At 35.3% G+C, this 15,145-nt stretch overlaps 1 protein-coding gene across 1 annotated transcript in view; it reads left to right on the forward strand.

Annotated features, from left to right (window-relative positions):
* The window catches only part of EFHC2 (EF-hand domain containing 2), a 241,234-nt gene that overhangs the window by 178,828 nt on the left and 47,261 nt on the right, over positions 1-15,145 (forward strand). The window contains exons 12-13 of the mRNA XM_072615117.1: positions 4,610-4,807; positions 6,059-6,151. Of these exons, the coding sequence (XP_072471218.1) occupies positions 4,610-4,807; positions 6,059-6,151 (291 nt within the window). The remainder of the gene's footprint in view (positions 1-4,609; positions 4,808-6,058; positions 6,152-15,145) is intronic.

Here is a 15,145-nt window from a genome sequence, read left to right on the forward strand (position 1 = left end):
TACAATCACTTTCATAATTGAACAACAAGCTATCTCTTTGGATGTTGTTGAGAGGTGTACAACTTACTCAATATTGGATGGGTCCAGAATGCTGGGCTTTCATGATATGAAGGATCTTGTTCTTTTTTTTTTGTCTCCTGTCTTGCTGTCAGTCCTTATTTATATTTCTTTTGCTGTTATGGGTAGTTCTTTTGTTTAGCACCCTTGTCTCTCTCCTAATCTATTGCTTTTGACATATTGTTGGTTTAAAAAGAAAGATTCATGCTTTTGTCAATCTTATTATACACTTGGACAGAATTTTGTATAAAAGCAGATTTAGTACTGAGAGCCAGTGCTTTGGAACAGATATTTTGGAGACCCTGCTAGCTCTTCTTCTTCTGATGAAAGGTTTGTCTCCCAGCAATTCTCAAGAAATAATATTCAAGAAGAGATTCATCAATAAAACTCTTCATCTAAAATATCTAGATAAGAATGCAAAAAATATTCCAAATAAATTAGTTGAAATAGAGACTTTAATTGTATGATCTACTTTAATTGTAGAGTAGCATTGAATATTCATAGGATATAATCCTGTGAGGACATCCAAGAGCACAAGGGGGAAAATAGGGAGAGAATTTGGATGAAATTCAATTGAAGGAGAAACAGAAGCAATGTTGGTATAACTTTAGACTACTTGGACAGAAAGAGGGATTAGATAAGAAACTCAGTATGAAAGCATGATATTTTGATGACTGGGAAAACCAATCATCCAGACATTTGCTGAAAACTTCTTTATGCTAAAGCACAATAGCTGACAATTCTATGAATTTCTTTAACAATAATTTCAATCTTCAAATGGTGAAGTTACTAAAGGAACTATTCTGGACCTAGTTCTGACCAAGTAGGAAGAACTGATAGCTGAAGAAACAATGAATGAAGCCCTCCTTCAAATCAAGTGACTCTTCAGTCATAGAATTCATGTTAAAAAAAAGGAGCAGAAAGCAGACATAGACTGAAATATACTCTAGAACTGGTAGGCAGGTAGGATTCATAGGAAAAGATAGGTAGCATCCCATGGCCAGAAGTCTGCTTGGGAAGCTCTTGTAATGAGGACCAAAAGATGACAATGTGACAGCACTGTGAAAAAATTTGATTTAAGAGACACATATAGAAAATGAAACTGAAGACAAGTTTCAGAGGATACATACAAAATATTAATATGGTTCTCTAAGAATAACATCAGGCCCATGAAAAGCCCAGTGAAAAGAATCAGATGATGAATACCCAGAATGACACAAAGAACTTTATCATCAATGTTGGAAACAAAAAGTGTATCAAAACTGCGATCCCAAATTCCTTCATTTGCCCTGGCAGGTTGGGTGGTCCCCAAATGGTGGCTGGTAACTTATTACCTCAGTGGTCGAAGGGTAACCCTGAGGGGTTAAATGTGGTTTTCTAAAACTATAAATCATGAGCCCCTACATGCATATATTTTCCAGTGATTATCAGTTAATGGTTAGTATCATTTAGCCACCCAGACCTAATTGACTTTTAGAAGTATTTACTAATTTAATATAGTAAAAATAATTAGTAAGGAACAACCCCCCAAATCGAAGGCATACTATCCCAAAAAAGTCCAAAGGAAAGTGAGTTCAGGCTTAGAGATATATAGCAAAGGGGGTAGCACATATCCTTTTTCATGGAAGTTGTTCCCTTCTTTTGGGGAGTCCTTATGATGTTCTGCTTAGGTGTGAGGTACTTTTCTGCTGGACCTCTTGTAAATTCTTGCAGCTGCCTTCCCTAGAATGTCCAGTTTGTCTTCACCTCTTGATGCAGACACTTTAGTCAGCCGCTGACCCTCTGCAGACCTGCTAGGATAACCATGAAAAGTCCCAAATCTTCCATCATTTTGAAGTTTACTAATCTGTTGGTCATAGTGGGAAGAGGGAGACAGAAAATATTCTTCTCTCCCCTAAGGGATTCCCTCTCAGTGACTTGGTTACAACTGCTTCTACCACTGAGCTGACCTACTCCTCAGATGCTGAGCTCCTTATTAGCTTGCTATTTTGTACAAGGTTCACAGGGCATGACTGAATAACATATGCTCATCCCAATGCACCTCTTGTGTAGCATCATTTTATTTCAGTGAATGCCTTTTACTCTTTCCAAATCAATCAAGTTCTTTTTACAATTTGTTTAATGCTTTTGATTCCATTGAAATATTCTTCTTGATTAATGAAATTACTTTAAGTTCAGTGGGGCATTTGATTGATTTAATCAACCCCTCACCCTAAGAAAAGAAAGGATAGGACCATATCTTTGATGGTGAAAAGTCATCTCTATTCCTCAACTCATATTTTGCTTGTTTTCTCTTCTCTTAAGATAATTTTTGAAATAGGAATGATAGAAGTGGTTCACAGAGGGCTGAAATTGAAGATAAGTAAGGATAATATAATAAAGCACTTTCCTGTCCTCAGTAAATTTGAATCACTAGGCCCAAATGAACTGCATTTTAGGTTATTGACGGAATTCATTGATGTGATTTCTGAACCAATATCTATGATTTTTGAAAGATTTTTGAAACTAAGATAGTTGTTACAGAATTGCTTAAGAGTAAATGTTTCAGTTTTCTGAAATGGTCAGAAAGTGAAGTTATAACGTCTTTTTGCCTCGGTTTCTTTATTCATGAGATGGAGATCATAATAAGACCTACCTCTCCTAGAGTTGTTGTGAAGATCAAATAAGTTAATAATTGAAAAGTGCTTAAAGGCACAGTATATGGAACATAGCGAGTGTTGTATAAATGTTAGCTATGATTGTTATTAAAGCTATAAGTTGGTAACCTTGACTTCTAGTCTTGGAAAAATTCTAGAACCTTATATGAAAGAGGTGGTTTATGAACATTTAGAAAGGGAAGCATTCATCACAAAAAGCCACCATATTAGTTTTTTTTTTTTTTAATTAAGAGTAGACCATGCCAAACTAATCCAATTACCCGTGGTTTGTTTGTTTGTTTGTTTGGTAAGTAAACGGGAGGAGGAACTTTAACAGAATATTTGAAAGGATCTCTTTAACCTTGTGGACAATAAAGGATTAAACCCTTAATTATTCTTAAATGGTTAAATAACTAGATCCAAAGAGTAGTCATTGGTAGATTGATATAAAATCTCTAATGAGGTATCCCAGGTTTCTGTCCTTGGCCTTGTGCTCATCAAACACTTTGTCAGCAATAAAATAAAGTTAAATTTTGACAAAGGTTTAATAGTACAATGGATAGAACACTGGACCTGGAGTCAGGAAGATTGATCTTCCTGAGTTCAAATCTGACCTCAGATACTAGTTGTGTGACTCTCGGCAAGTCACTGTTTGCCTCCATTTCTTCATTTGTAAAAACAAGTTGAAGAAGTGACAAACCACTCCAGTATCTTTGGCAAGGAAACCACAGAGAGGTAACAGAGTTAGACATGACTAAAAAACAACTAAACATCATCATCACTTTTCCAAATAATAAAAAGCTGGAAAAGATAACTAATATGATAGTCATGATCCAAAAAACTCAACAGATCAAATGAAGCGAAGTTAAATGTAACATTCTACACTCAAGTTCAAATTCAATTCATTTCAATATATGTTGAATTGAACATTCTACATTAAAAGAGGAATAATTTCTAAAACATTTGCATTAGTGGCCCCTCTGTTCTATACCCTACTTGAACTAAATCTAGAGTAAAGTGTTTAGTTTTAGTGTTACATTTTAGAAAAATCATAGATAATGGGGAAATTGGGGCCATATTATATAATAGGCACTATATGTACTGTGTCTGTGAGCTACAAAAATTAAAAGGCATATAAAAAAAGTTGATCTTAAAAGAACATTGATAAAAACCTCTTTTAAAAGACTCTTCTTGAATAAATATGTAAAAATGAGAGTTATTTAAAAATGTCTTGGTGCAGAAGCAGTGTGATGACTTGCTAATGATATCCTAAAGTATATTCTTCATTAGGTATCAATTGAGCTGAACGCTGAGGTCTTGGAAGTCTGATTTTCAGATAGCTGGGGCATTACTCTACATGAATCAAGGAATCAGTATACATAGCTTTTATATTTTAGAAGTGATTTCTCATTCCCCCAAATGGATGGTGAGATTGAAAGAAGACAATCACCTCTTTTCCATTTGATTATGCAAGTCACAGAATCTATTTCTTGTCTGATGTATGTATGCCATTTTGATCATAGCAAAAAAATTTTCCAAGAGCTGTTCAATTTCAGTCATGTCCGACTCTTCATGATCCCTTTTGAGGTTTTCTTGACAAAACGAAACAAAACACAACTAGAGTGCTTTGCTATGTCTTTCTCCAGCTCATTTTGCAAATAAGTAAATGAAGCAAACAGTATTAAGTGACTTGCTCAGGGTCGCACAGCTAGTAAGTGTCTGAGATCAAATTTGAACTCAGGAAGATGAATCTTCATGATTCCAAATATACACTGGGCCACCACGCTGACAGCAAAAATATTTTCAAAGTACAATACCCCAGATCTGGGGTTTTGTTTTCTCTAAGAAATGAAGTCAAATAAAAATGGGTTTTTGAAAAATATTTTCCCTGACTATATTTGTAATTTTCTTTACAGAAATGTGATGATGAACATAACAAATGAAAAACTCACAGAGCATGAGATTATGACAATTGGACGTTACTACAGTGTGAGAGAAGATTCTAGTGGTGATCTGACTTTCCTCCTTTCCTTTGCTCAAGAACAGTTGAAAAAATATACCTTTGAGATTTTTGACAAAATGATTGCCATGTGTGAATACAAGGATCAGGCCAAGTAAGTCTTTGGATAGTTTATCCATGTTAATTGATATTTTAAACTTCTCTAAACCTGAATGAGAAAGGGATTCTTTTTTTTTTTTAATTTTTCACAGAGAATCTTTAGCTCAAGAATGCAAGGAGTATCTTAAACCAGTTACAAGGAGAGCTCACTAAAGAGTTTATTCTTTCATCAGATTCATGATTTTATGTTTGCTGATGAAATACTTGCTCTTCTCCTTGAATTTTCTCATTATCTATTCCTAACACTTATAATTGCTTGATGAGCTAAGATTTCAACAAGGTTAAGCAACATGACATTTGCTACCTTTTAATATTATTTTATGCTAAGTAATAACCAACTATTTTGACCTCCATCATGGAAAGAACATTTTCATGTTAAATTCTGTATAATTTTTCTTTGAAATTATAGAGAACAAATCAAGAGTTTATGTTTCTGAATTTGAATTTAATAAAATTTCAGTAAGAGTAAATTATTAAGAAATGTTGTATTCAAGACATTCAGGAAAATTTTAAAACCTTTAATAAACAATATAAATCTAACTTTTTCCTTACAAAATTTGATATCTCCCTATCTAGAGCAAGGAAGATGATTTTTTTCAATTAACTCGTATCTCAGCTTATTAGTTACAAAGAAACTTCTCTATTCTTCATTGGCTTCACTTGCACCATTTCCTGGCAAAAAAAAGCATAAAGTCATCTGTGGTTATCTCTACTACTGGTCATTTTAATTGAAATTGATCAGTTTGTTGCCTTGGCTAAGCCCTCTGAAAAAATCTGGCGAGCATTAAAGGTCCAATTGTAGCTTCCAGGTTTTATGGAATCAAGTCCAAAGAAAACATTAAGAAAAAACTTTTGGGTCATAACAAACTAGATTCTTAGGACCTTAATTAATTTTCAGAATTTTAGATAGTTTCACACATCTACCTGATTAGTGGTTAAAAGGGCAGATTACATAGAACAATCCTTCTATCTGCAGTTTTAGTGGTCCATCCTGCTAATAAAAAACAATTTCAAACATGGAAGAAAAAAACCATCGCATGTTTAGCCTTCTTCTATTTTTTAGTGGAAAAATTTGATGAAATGCAATATTATTATTTTTCATTTTATTAAATCCTAATTCCAATTTTTACAAGACTTCTTCAAAAAGCTTATTTTAGAGCATATGCATATTTTATCATTTTTATTATCCAATTGTTACTAAAAGAAAACAAAGATACATTTCCCATTTTATTTGTGTTTGCTGCAGAACAGGATTATTGCCTAGTTCAGCTATCAGGACTCTTTGCAAGTCCTTTAGGATGCCTGTGCCAGATGATCTTCTAAGAGAATTATTATCCAAGTAAGTGATACATCAAATGATGCATATTTTTATGTACATTTCAAGGCATATTTGTAGTTGTATAACATTATAACATTAATCATTATATCTTTAAATATCTGTGACTTTTTGCTATTATACTTTGATAATGTTTTGACTTCATTAGGATGGTATACATCCATCTGAGTATTCATTGGAAAAGTTGGACCCACTAATATGGGAGAGAACAGGAGATTGGACCTATTTTAGAGTTTTTCTGGGAAGTTAATCCACGGGATATCAAGACAGAGTAAGCAGGATGATAAAGAAGGAACTGGAACCACTAAGCCCAAGACTGCAAGGAATAGTTTTAACTAATCACAAGACAAATTGAACAAAGCACAAGATGTAGAGCAAGCAGAGAAGGATAAACAAGTGTTAAAAACCAAAGAGGTTGAATAGGATAATAAGATCATATACGATTTAGAGCTAGAAGGAGCCTCAGAGACCAGCGGTACCTTCTTCCTCCTCTCATTCCCCCCTCACTATGTCCCATGAAAAAATTGTTGACTTTTCCTAAAAGACAAGGTATAATTCAATGCCCAAATCTCCAGTATCTCTTGCACTATACTATTCTCTTCTTCCCCCCAAAAAGCTTTTTTTCAAACAGAAATTAAGAATTGCAATACCATTTTAAGTGTTCATAAATTAGATTAAAAAATCACTAAAGGGATGCAAGATGTTTACTTTGACTACGATATCTATATCTATATCTATATAGACACATGCATACTTGCATGCTCAAGACACACACAGCTAAAATGACTTTGTCTAATTTTATATCTATATACAGAAAAAATAAGATCACTCCTTGAGTAAAAGTGGCTCTAATCTAGTCAGGCCAGTATTGTAACTGATGATAGTGGATCTCCTTTCCTCTGCCATAACTAAAACATTTTTGTACTTGATTCCCAAGAGATGCTCAAATTCCTATGCTAATTGGAATCTGTACTGGAATTACAAAAGAAAAAATTATTTAATGAAACATACCTCAAACCCAGTTCTTCCCTCAGATATCAAACAGTACAAATCTAATTCCTCTTACACGTGACACCTCTTCAGATACTCAAAAATAGAAATCATTCTTTCCTTCATAAGTCTTCTGTTCTTCAGGCTAAATATCCCCAAGTGTCTTCATCCCATTAGTATCTCTAGGGATACTAAGTATTTCTTAACTTATTATACTTAAGAAAAGTGTTTTATAAGTTTTAAGGGGTTTATATAAATATGGATTAGATTAATAAGTCATCATCTTCTCAACATAATTACCTTTTTTCTTTGCCTTAAGGCAGCAAGAAGTTAGACAATGTCTGTTTCAGTCCTGAGTGGCTAGCTCCACAGTGGTTAATGCACTTGTAGATATCTTTTGTTCATATGAATCAATCACCTAATTTCCTGGTCATGGGAAAGTACAGACTAACTGGATTTGAAAGATGTTTCTTTTAAAAAAAGAAAGAAAGAAAATGAGAGTGGCTAACAATGTCAAAAACATCCAAGAGGTCAATGGATAAGGGCTGAGAAAAGATTGCTGTATTGGATGTAATTATTAGATATCATTGGCAACTTTTGAGAGAGCAGTTTCATTAGGGTTGAAGTCAGAAGGCAAATGAAAGTAGGTTAAAGAAGGGTAGGTAGTGAAAAAGTAGAGGAACAGGTTGTTGATGTTTTATTTTATCTTTTGGACATCTAAACTCAAATAGCATGAGACAACTTGAGTCATTCTGCGTTGAAAGAACACAAACAAAGCACATGAAAACAAAAGTCTCCACCCTGTACAGTTTGGCTCTTTTTAAAGTTTGCAATAAATTCAACATGACTTCCAAAAAAAAAAAGAAATATGCTTCTTTCCCAGTGCTTTACTATGGTCTGGGTCACATGCTTGATGGATTCCATCGTCTGAACAGATTCCTTTATTTCTTTGAAAGACTGTCTCGTCTCCTAATGGAACAATCAGTTCAATCAGACAATTAACAATATAGTTAATTATTAGTATCCCCAAAGGCTTCATAGCACCTTACAAACTTCTTGGCCAAAGTTGGGCTTTCCAGGACACTCCTATGGAGCTTTCCATGCCTTGAATCCCTTTTGATCTATGTAGTTTCTGGTAAAAGTCACAAGTATGAAGTTAGATGAGAGTTTATTCAGTACAAACTATACCCTGGGGTAATGTCACCCTCTTGCACAAGGGCAGATACCGCCCAAGATAAAACAGGGACAGCTGCTTAACAGCTGTACTGCAATGCTGCTTGAGCTGAGAACAGGAAGTGAAATATAAATTAAATAAAAATGTCTGGAAGTGGTAAGAACTTCCCCACTTGGTTGCCACTTACATATTTTTCTTGACCTTATACTTAGATATTTAAATTCTCCTACAATTTGGCTTCCAAGTTCTCTCTCAGTCTAGTCAGTCCCATCTCTTACACTGTTAATACAATCCGAGATAGTATAAGGACATATAGGTTTTCCATGCCTGGTTACGTCCCACCTGCCGACATTGTTTTCAATGCAATAAGGTCACTTCCCTTGCTAAATGAATTCATTTCTCTAATGCACTCAACTTTCAAGCATACTTAAATGATATGGTGGTAGTAGTTCTGCCTTAGTTACAAGAATGTCACTTATAGAGTGAGCAGAACCAAGATGACTGAATGAAAGTGCAGACTTACTTTAGCTCTACTACAAACTCCTTCAGATGCCTATAAAAAGAAAATCAGAACAAATTTTAGAGTGTCAGAATTCACTAGAAGACAGAGTGTGGTAGAATTCCAGCCCAGGATAACCCAGAAGGTTGACAGGAAGGATCTGTTTTTGTGCTGGGGGAGCGCAGAGCTCACAGCCTGCACCAACACAATCTCTACTGGAGTGAAGTGGAGCAGGAACCACCAGAGTGAACTGAAGCAGAAGCAGCAGTGCACATTCTCAAACATATCAGCTGAGGACAGGAGTCTAGCAGAACTGAGTGAGAGAGAAGCACAAGACCCCTGGTAACAGCAGCAGCCACTCCTGAGACTATCAGCCCATAGATTAAATTTTTGAAAGTCACCTTCTTGAGCTTCCAGGAGCCAAGATGGCAGAGTAAACTGTAAATGTTCTCACCCTTCCCTTGTTGACCTTGAAAAACCCAGAGAATACTGCCCCGGGAAAAATCCTGGAATAGTGGGATTAGCTGAAGGGGTAAAACAGTCTCTCAGCTTGGGAGGCTAGGGAGATCATCAAGAAGAGTGCCTCTGACTATGGCTAAAGGGGACCAGTGCAGGACCAGAGCTGTCCCAGACAGCCCCACCTCAGTGAATAAGCAAGAGACCCTGAGCCTCAGGGGGTGGAGCCTGTAAGCACCAACACCAGGACCCCAGGTGTACATTAGCACAGCCAGGGGAACTGTGCAGACATCAGCACAGAAGGAAGTTCACCAGCTGCTGAGCCTGTCTGTGCTCTAGCTCAGGAGAGGAGAAGACTTCCTGCGACCAGACCACCCCTTCCCCATACCCCATGCAGTGAGCTTCAGGGTAACCCCAAGGAATCTCAGAAAGACTTCACCTGGCCTCTGCCTTGGCACACACCAGCCAGCTCAGCACCAGGTAAGCTGCAGCATTCTAGCTTCTAGCCGAAAGAACTAGAGGCCACAACACACAAAGTCTTAAGTTCTCAGAACAAAAAAACATAGGACAGAGCTCCCTGTGCCCCAGAAACAGAGGTCTACTTGAAAAGCTAGGAAAAAGGCAATCATCGTGAGCAAGAAGCAAACCAGAAAAGCAAAGACCATAGAATCTTACTATAGGCAAAAAGACCAAAATATAAATTCAGAAGAGGTCAGCACTGAGACTGTGCTTGTGTCTGAAACTTCAGAAAGAAATATGAACTGGTCTCAAGCCCAAAGAGCATTCTTGGAAGAACTCAAGAAGTATTTAAAAACCAAATTAGAGAGGTAGAAGAAAAATTGACCAATGATTTTAAAAATATGAGAAAAGAATTCATTGAAGAATTAAAAGGGAAAATCGGGCAAATGGATAAGGAGATACAAAACCTAATGAACAATTGGACAAATGGAAAAGGAGATGAAAAGTTAACTTAAGAAAACAATTTATTAAAATTTAGAATTGAGCAAGTAAAAGCTAATGACTCTATGAGATATCAAGAATCAGTCAAACAAAATCTAAAGAATGAAAAATAGAAGGAAATATAAAATGTCTCATTGGAAACACAACTGACCTAGAAAATAGATCCAGGAGAGAAAATCTAAGAATTATTGGTCTGCCAGAAAGCCATGATGAGAAAAAGAGCCTGGACAATATCTTCCAAGAAATCATCAAGGAAAACCCTGAGGTCCTAGATTCAGAGGGCAAAATAGTCATTGAAAGAATCCACCAGTCATCTCCTGAAAGAAATCCCAAACTGAAAATGCCAAGTCATACTGTTGCCAAATCTCAGGACTATCAAGTTAAGGAGAAAATACTGCAAGCAGCCAGAAAGAAACAATTCAAATATTGAGGAACTACAGTCAGGATCACACAAGACCTTCTAGCTTCTACATTAAAACATCAGAGAGATTGGAATATGATATTCCATAAGGCAAAGGAGCTTGGGCTACAACCAAGGATCAGTTATCCAGAAAAACTGAACATAATATTTCAGGCAAGGAGACGGACATTCAAGGAGATAAGGGATTTCCAGGCCTTCCTGATGAAATGGCCAGAGCTCAACAGAAAATTTAATCTTCAAATACAAAACTCAAGAGAAGCATCAAAGGTAAACAATGGGGAAAATCTTGTTATTCAATATGGGCAAACTGTTTACATCCCTATCTGGTAGGATGATACTTGTTAATCTTGAGAATTACGTATTTATCATGACATCTAAAAGGGATGTACATAAATAGAGAGGGTGGGTATAGATTAACAGATATGATGATAAAAAATTTGATTTAAGGGTTTGTAATGGGAGAAGACAAAAGTAAGAGGCATAAAAAGGTAAATTACATCACAGAAAAAGGCAAAAAAACATTATAGTAGAAGAAAAGAGGGGAGGGAAATGAGCACTGTTTGAGATTTACTCTCATCTGATTTGGTTCAAGGAGGGAACAACATACTCAGTTAAGTATAGAAATCTAACTTGCCCTATAGATAGTAGGAGGGGAAAGGGGAAAGAAAAGGGAGGGGAGGTTAAAAGGGAGTGAAGAAGTAGTAAAGGAAAAGGGGAATAAAATGGAGAGGGGCTGATAGAAGGAAGACTGAGAGAGGTGGTGGTCAAAAATAAAACTATTGTGGAGGGGAAGGGAAAAGGGAGGAATAAAAGCATAAACAGGGGGAAATAGGATGGAGGGAAAGACACAGATAGTAATCACAACTGTGAATGTGAATGGGATGAACTCTTCCATAAAACAGAGGCAGATAGCAGAACTGATTAAAAACCATAATCCTACAATATGTTGTTTACAAGAAACACATTTGAAACAGGGGGATACACATAGGGTAAAGGGAAAAGGTTGGAGCAGAATATATCGTGCTTCAGCTGAGGTAAAAAAAAAGCAGGGGTAGCAATCCTAGTCTCAGACAAAGGAAAAGCTTTGAAATAGATCTAATCAAAAGAGATAAGGAAGGAAACTATATCGGGCTAAAAGGTACCATAGAAAATGAAGCAATATCATTACTAAACACATGTGCACCAAGTGGTATAGCATCCACATTCTTAGAGGAGAAGTTAAGGGAGTTACAGGAAGAAATGCACAGCAAAACTATGCTAGTGCAGGACCTCAACCTCCCCGTCTCTGAACTTGATAAATCTAACCTCAAAATAAGCAAGAAAGAAGTTAAGGAGGTGAATAGACCTCTGGATAAGGTAGATATGATAGACCTTTGGAGAAAATTGAATGGGGATAGAATAGAATATACATTTTTCTCAGCAGTACATGGCACATATACAAAAATTGACCATGTTCTAGGTTATAAAAACCTCACAATCCAGTGCAGAAAGGCAAAGATAGTTAATGCATCCTTCTCAGATCATAATGCAGCAAAAATTATATGCAATAAAAGGCCAGGGAAAGACAGATCAAAAATTAATTGGAAACTAAATAATCTAATCCTAAAGAATGAGTGGGTTAAACAACAAATCATGAAAACAATCAATAACTTCATTCAAGAGAATGACAATGAGACCAAAACTTTTGGGATGCTGCAAAAGCAGTTCTTAGGGGAAGTTTTATATCATTGCAGGTCTACATGAATAAAATAGAGAAAGAGGTGATTGATAAATTTGGCATGCAGCTGAAAAAGCTAGAAACAGAACAAATTGAAAATCCCCAAGTAAATGCCACATTAGAAATATTGAAAACCAAAGGAGATTAATAAAATTGAAATTAAGAAAACTATTGAATTAATAAATAAAACTAAGAGTTGGCTTTATGAAAAAACCAATAAAATTCATAAACCTTCATTCAATTTGATTTTAATGAAGGAAGAAAACCAAATTACCAATATCAAAAATGAAGAGAGTGAACTCACCTCCAACAAGGAGGAAATTAATACAATAATTAGAAATTACTTTGCCCAACTGTATGCCCATAAGTTTGATAATCTGTATGAAATGGATGAATATTTCAAAAAATATCAATTCCCCAGATTAACAGAAGAGGAAGTAGAATACATAAATAGCTCCATCTCAGAAAAAGAAATTGAAGAAGCCATCAGTGAACTCCCTAGGAAAAAATCTCCAGGATGGATTTACAAGTGAATTGTATCAAATATTTAAAGAACAGTTAATTCCAATACTATATAGATTATTTGGGAAAATTGATGAAGGAATCCTACCAAATTCTTTTGATGATACAAATATGGTTCTGATACCTAAACCAGTAAGAACCAAAACAGAGAAAGAAAATTATAGACCAATTTCCCTAATGAATATAGATGCAAAAATTTTAAATAAGATATTAGCAAAAAGAATATAGCAACTTATCACAAGAATAATACATTATGACCAAGTAGAATTTATACCAGGAATGCAGGACTGGTTCAATATTAGGAAAACTATCAGTATTATTGATCATATCAACAACAAAACTAACAGAAACTACATGATTATCTCAATTGATGCAGAAAAAGCTTTGACAAAATACAGCACCCACTCCTAATGATATACTGGAGAGCACAGGAATAAATGGAACCTTCCTCAGAATAATAAGCAGTGTATACCTAAAGCATCAACAAACATTATATGTAATGGACACAATCTAGATGCATTTTCAGTAAGATCAGGGGTGAAACAAGGATGTCCATTATCACCACTGTTATTCAATATGATACTAGAAATGTTAGCCTTAGCTGTAAGAGAAGAAAAAGAAATTAAAGGAATTAGAATAGGTAAAGAAGAAACTTAGTTATCACTCTTTGCAGATGATATGATGATATACTTAGATCATCCTAGAGAATCAAGGGAAAGCCTCCTTGAAATAATAACTTTGCAAAATTGCAGGTTACAAAATAAACCCACATAAATCATCTGCATTTCTATCTATTACTAACAAAACCCAACAGCAAGAGAGAGAAAGAGAAATCCCATTTAAAGTTATAGTAGACAGTATAAAATGTCTGGGAGTCTACCTGCCAAAACAAATCCAGGGACTGTATGAGCACAATTACAAAATACTTTTTGCACAAATAAAGTCAGATCTAAGTAAGTGGAAAAGCATCAGTTGCTTGTTGTTAGGCCGAGCTAATATAATAAAAATGACAATTCTACCTAAATTAATTAACTTTTTCAGTGCTATACCAATCAAACTACCAGAAAAATATTTTCTAGAGCAGAAAGAATAATATCAGAATTCATCTGGAAGAATAAAATGTCCAGAATATCAAGAGCATTAATGAAAAGAAATGTTAGAGAATGTGACCTAGCCCTACCAGATCTCAAATTGTATTATAAAGCAGCTGTCATCAAAGCCACTCGGTACTGGCTAGGAAATAGAGGGTTAGGTCTGTGGAATAGGTTAGGTACTCAAGACACAGTAATCAATAAATATAGCAGTCTACCATTTGAAAAACCCAAAGATGCTAGCTTCTGGGATGAGAACTCACTGTTTGACAAAACCTGCTAGAAAAACTGGATAACAGTGTGGAGGAAACTGGGCATAGATCAATGCCTGACACAATGTACCAGAATAAAGTCCAAATGGGAACATGATCTAGGTAGAAAGGCTGATACTTATGGAAGTGATGGTTGAAAACTGAAAACAAATAAATTAATTAAAAAAAGAATGTCACTTATATTGACATAATGCCAAGACAACAGGATAATTCATAAATGCTTGAACCAATCACCATACTAGATGACAGTGTGTATCCTTTCTTCCTTTTTGTTTTTCAAATCTTGATTGCCAAGGCTCTACTTTTAGACTGTTGTTTTGTGAATGTGCTTCTATTGTTTCTACCCCTTCCCTCTCTCCTGACATTCCTGACATTTTTATTTATGAATTTTTTATCCTTCATATATACTCATTAAAGAAGAGCAAGGTCTACCTCCTCTTTCCCCCTCCACCTCAAATGATTTAGAAAAGATTTTTTTTTGCTCTTCATGAATACAACTGTGGGTATCTAGGAGTTGATAGCTCAGGACTCCATAAGAGGAAGTCTTGAGGATAAACAATTAAATTTTTCACTCTTAACTCAGCAGTAAAGGACATTTAATTTATTGTATATTGTCAGTGATAAACAAGCTAAAGCACTTGATTGTTGAAAATATTGGTCCTACTAGAAGTAGTAACCTTACTTTTGGAAGAGAGGTTTTTGAAAATACAAAAGTATATACCCTATATTATGAGAAACCAATGTTACTGATGAGGGTGAAGAACATATCACGATTAAAAAAATAAAAATTTAAAAATTAAAAAACCCCCAATAAATTCTCCTTGATTTCCTTGTCTTCAGTTCAATAGCAATATTTATTAAGTGCCTACTATGTTACAAGCACTGTTCTAAGCTC

This window comes from Notamacropus eugenii, chromosome 5, assembly GCF_028372415.1.
Source record: "Notamacropus eugenii isolate mMacEug1 chromosome 5, mMacEug1.pri_v2, whole genome shotgun sequence".
Taxonomy (NCBI): domain Eukaryota; kingdom Metazoa; phylum Chordata; class Mammalia; order Diprotodontia; family Macropodidae; genus Notamacropus; species Notamacropus eugenii.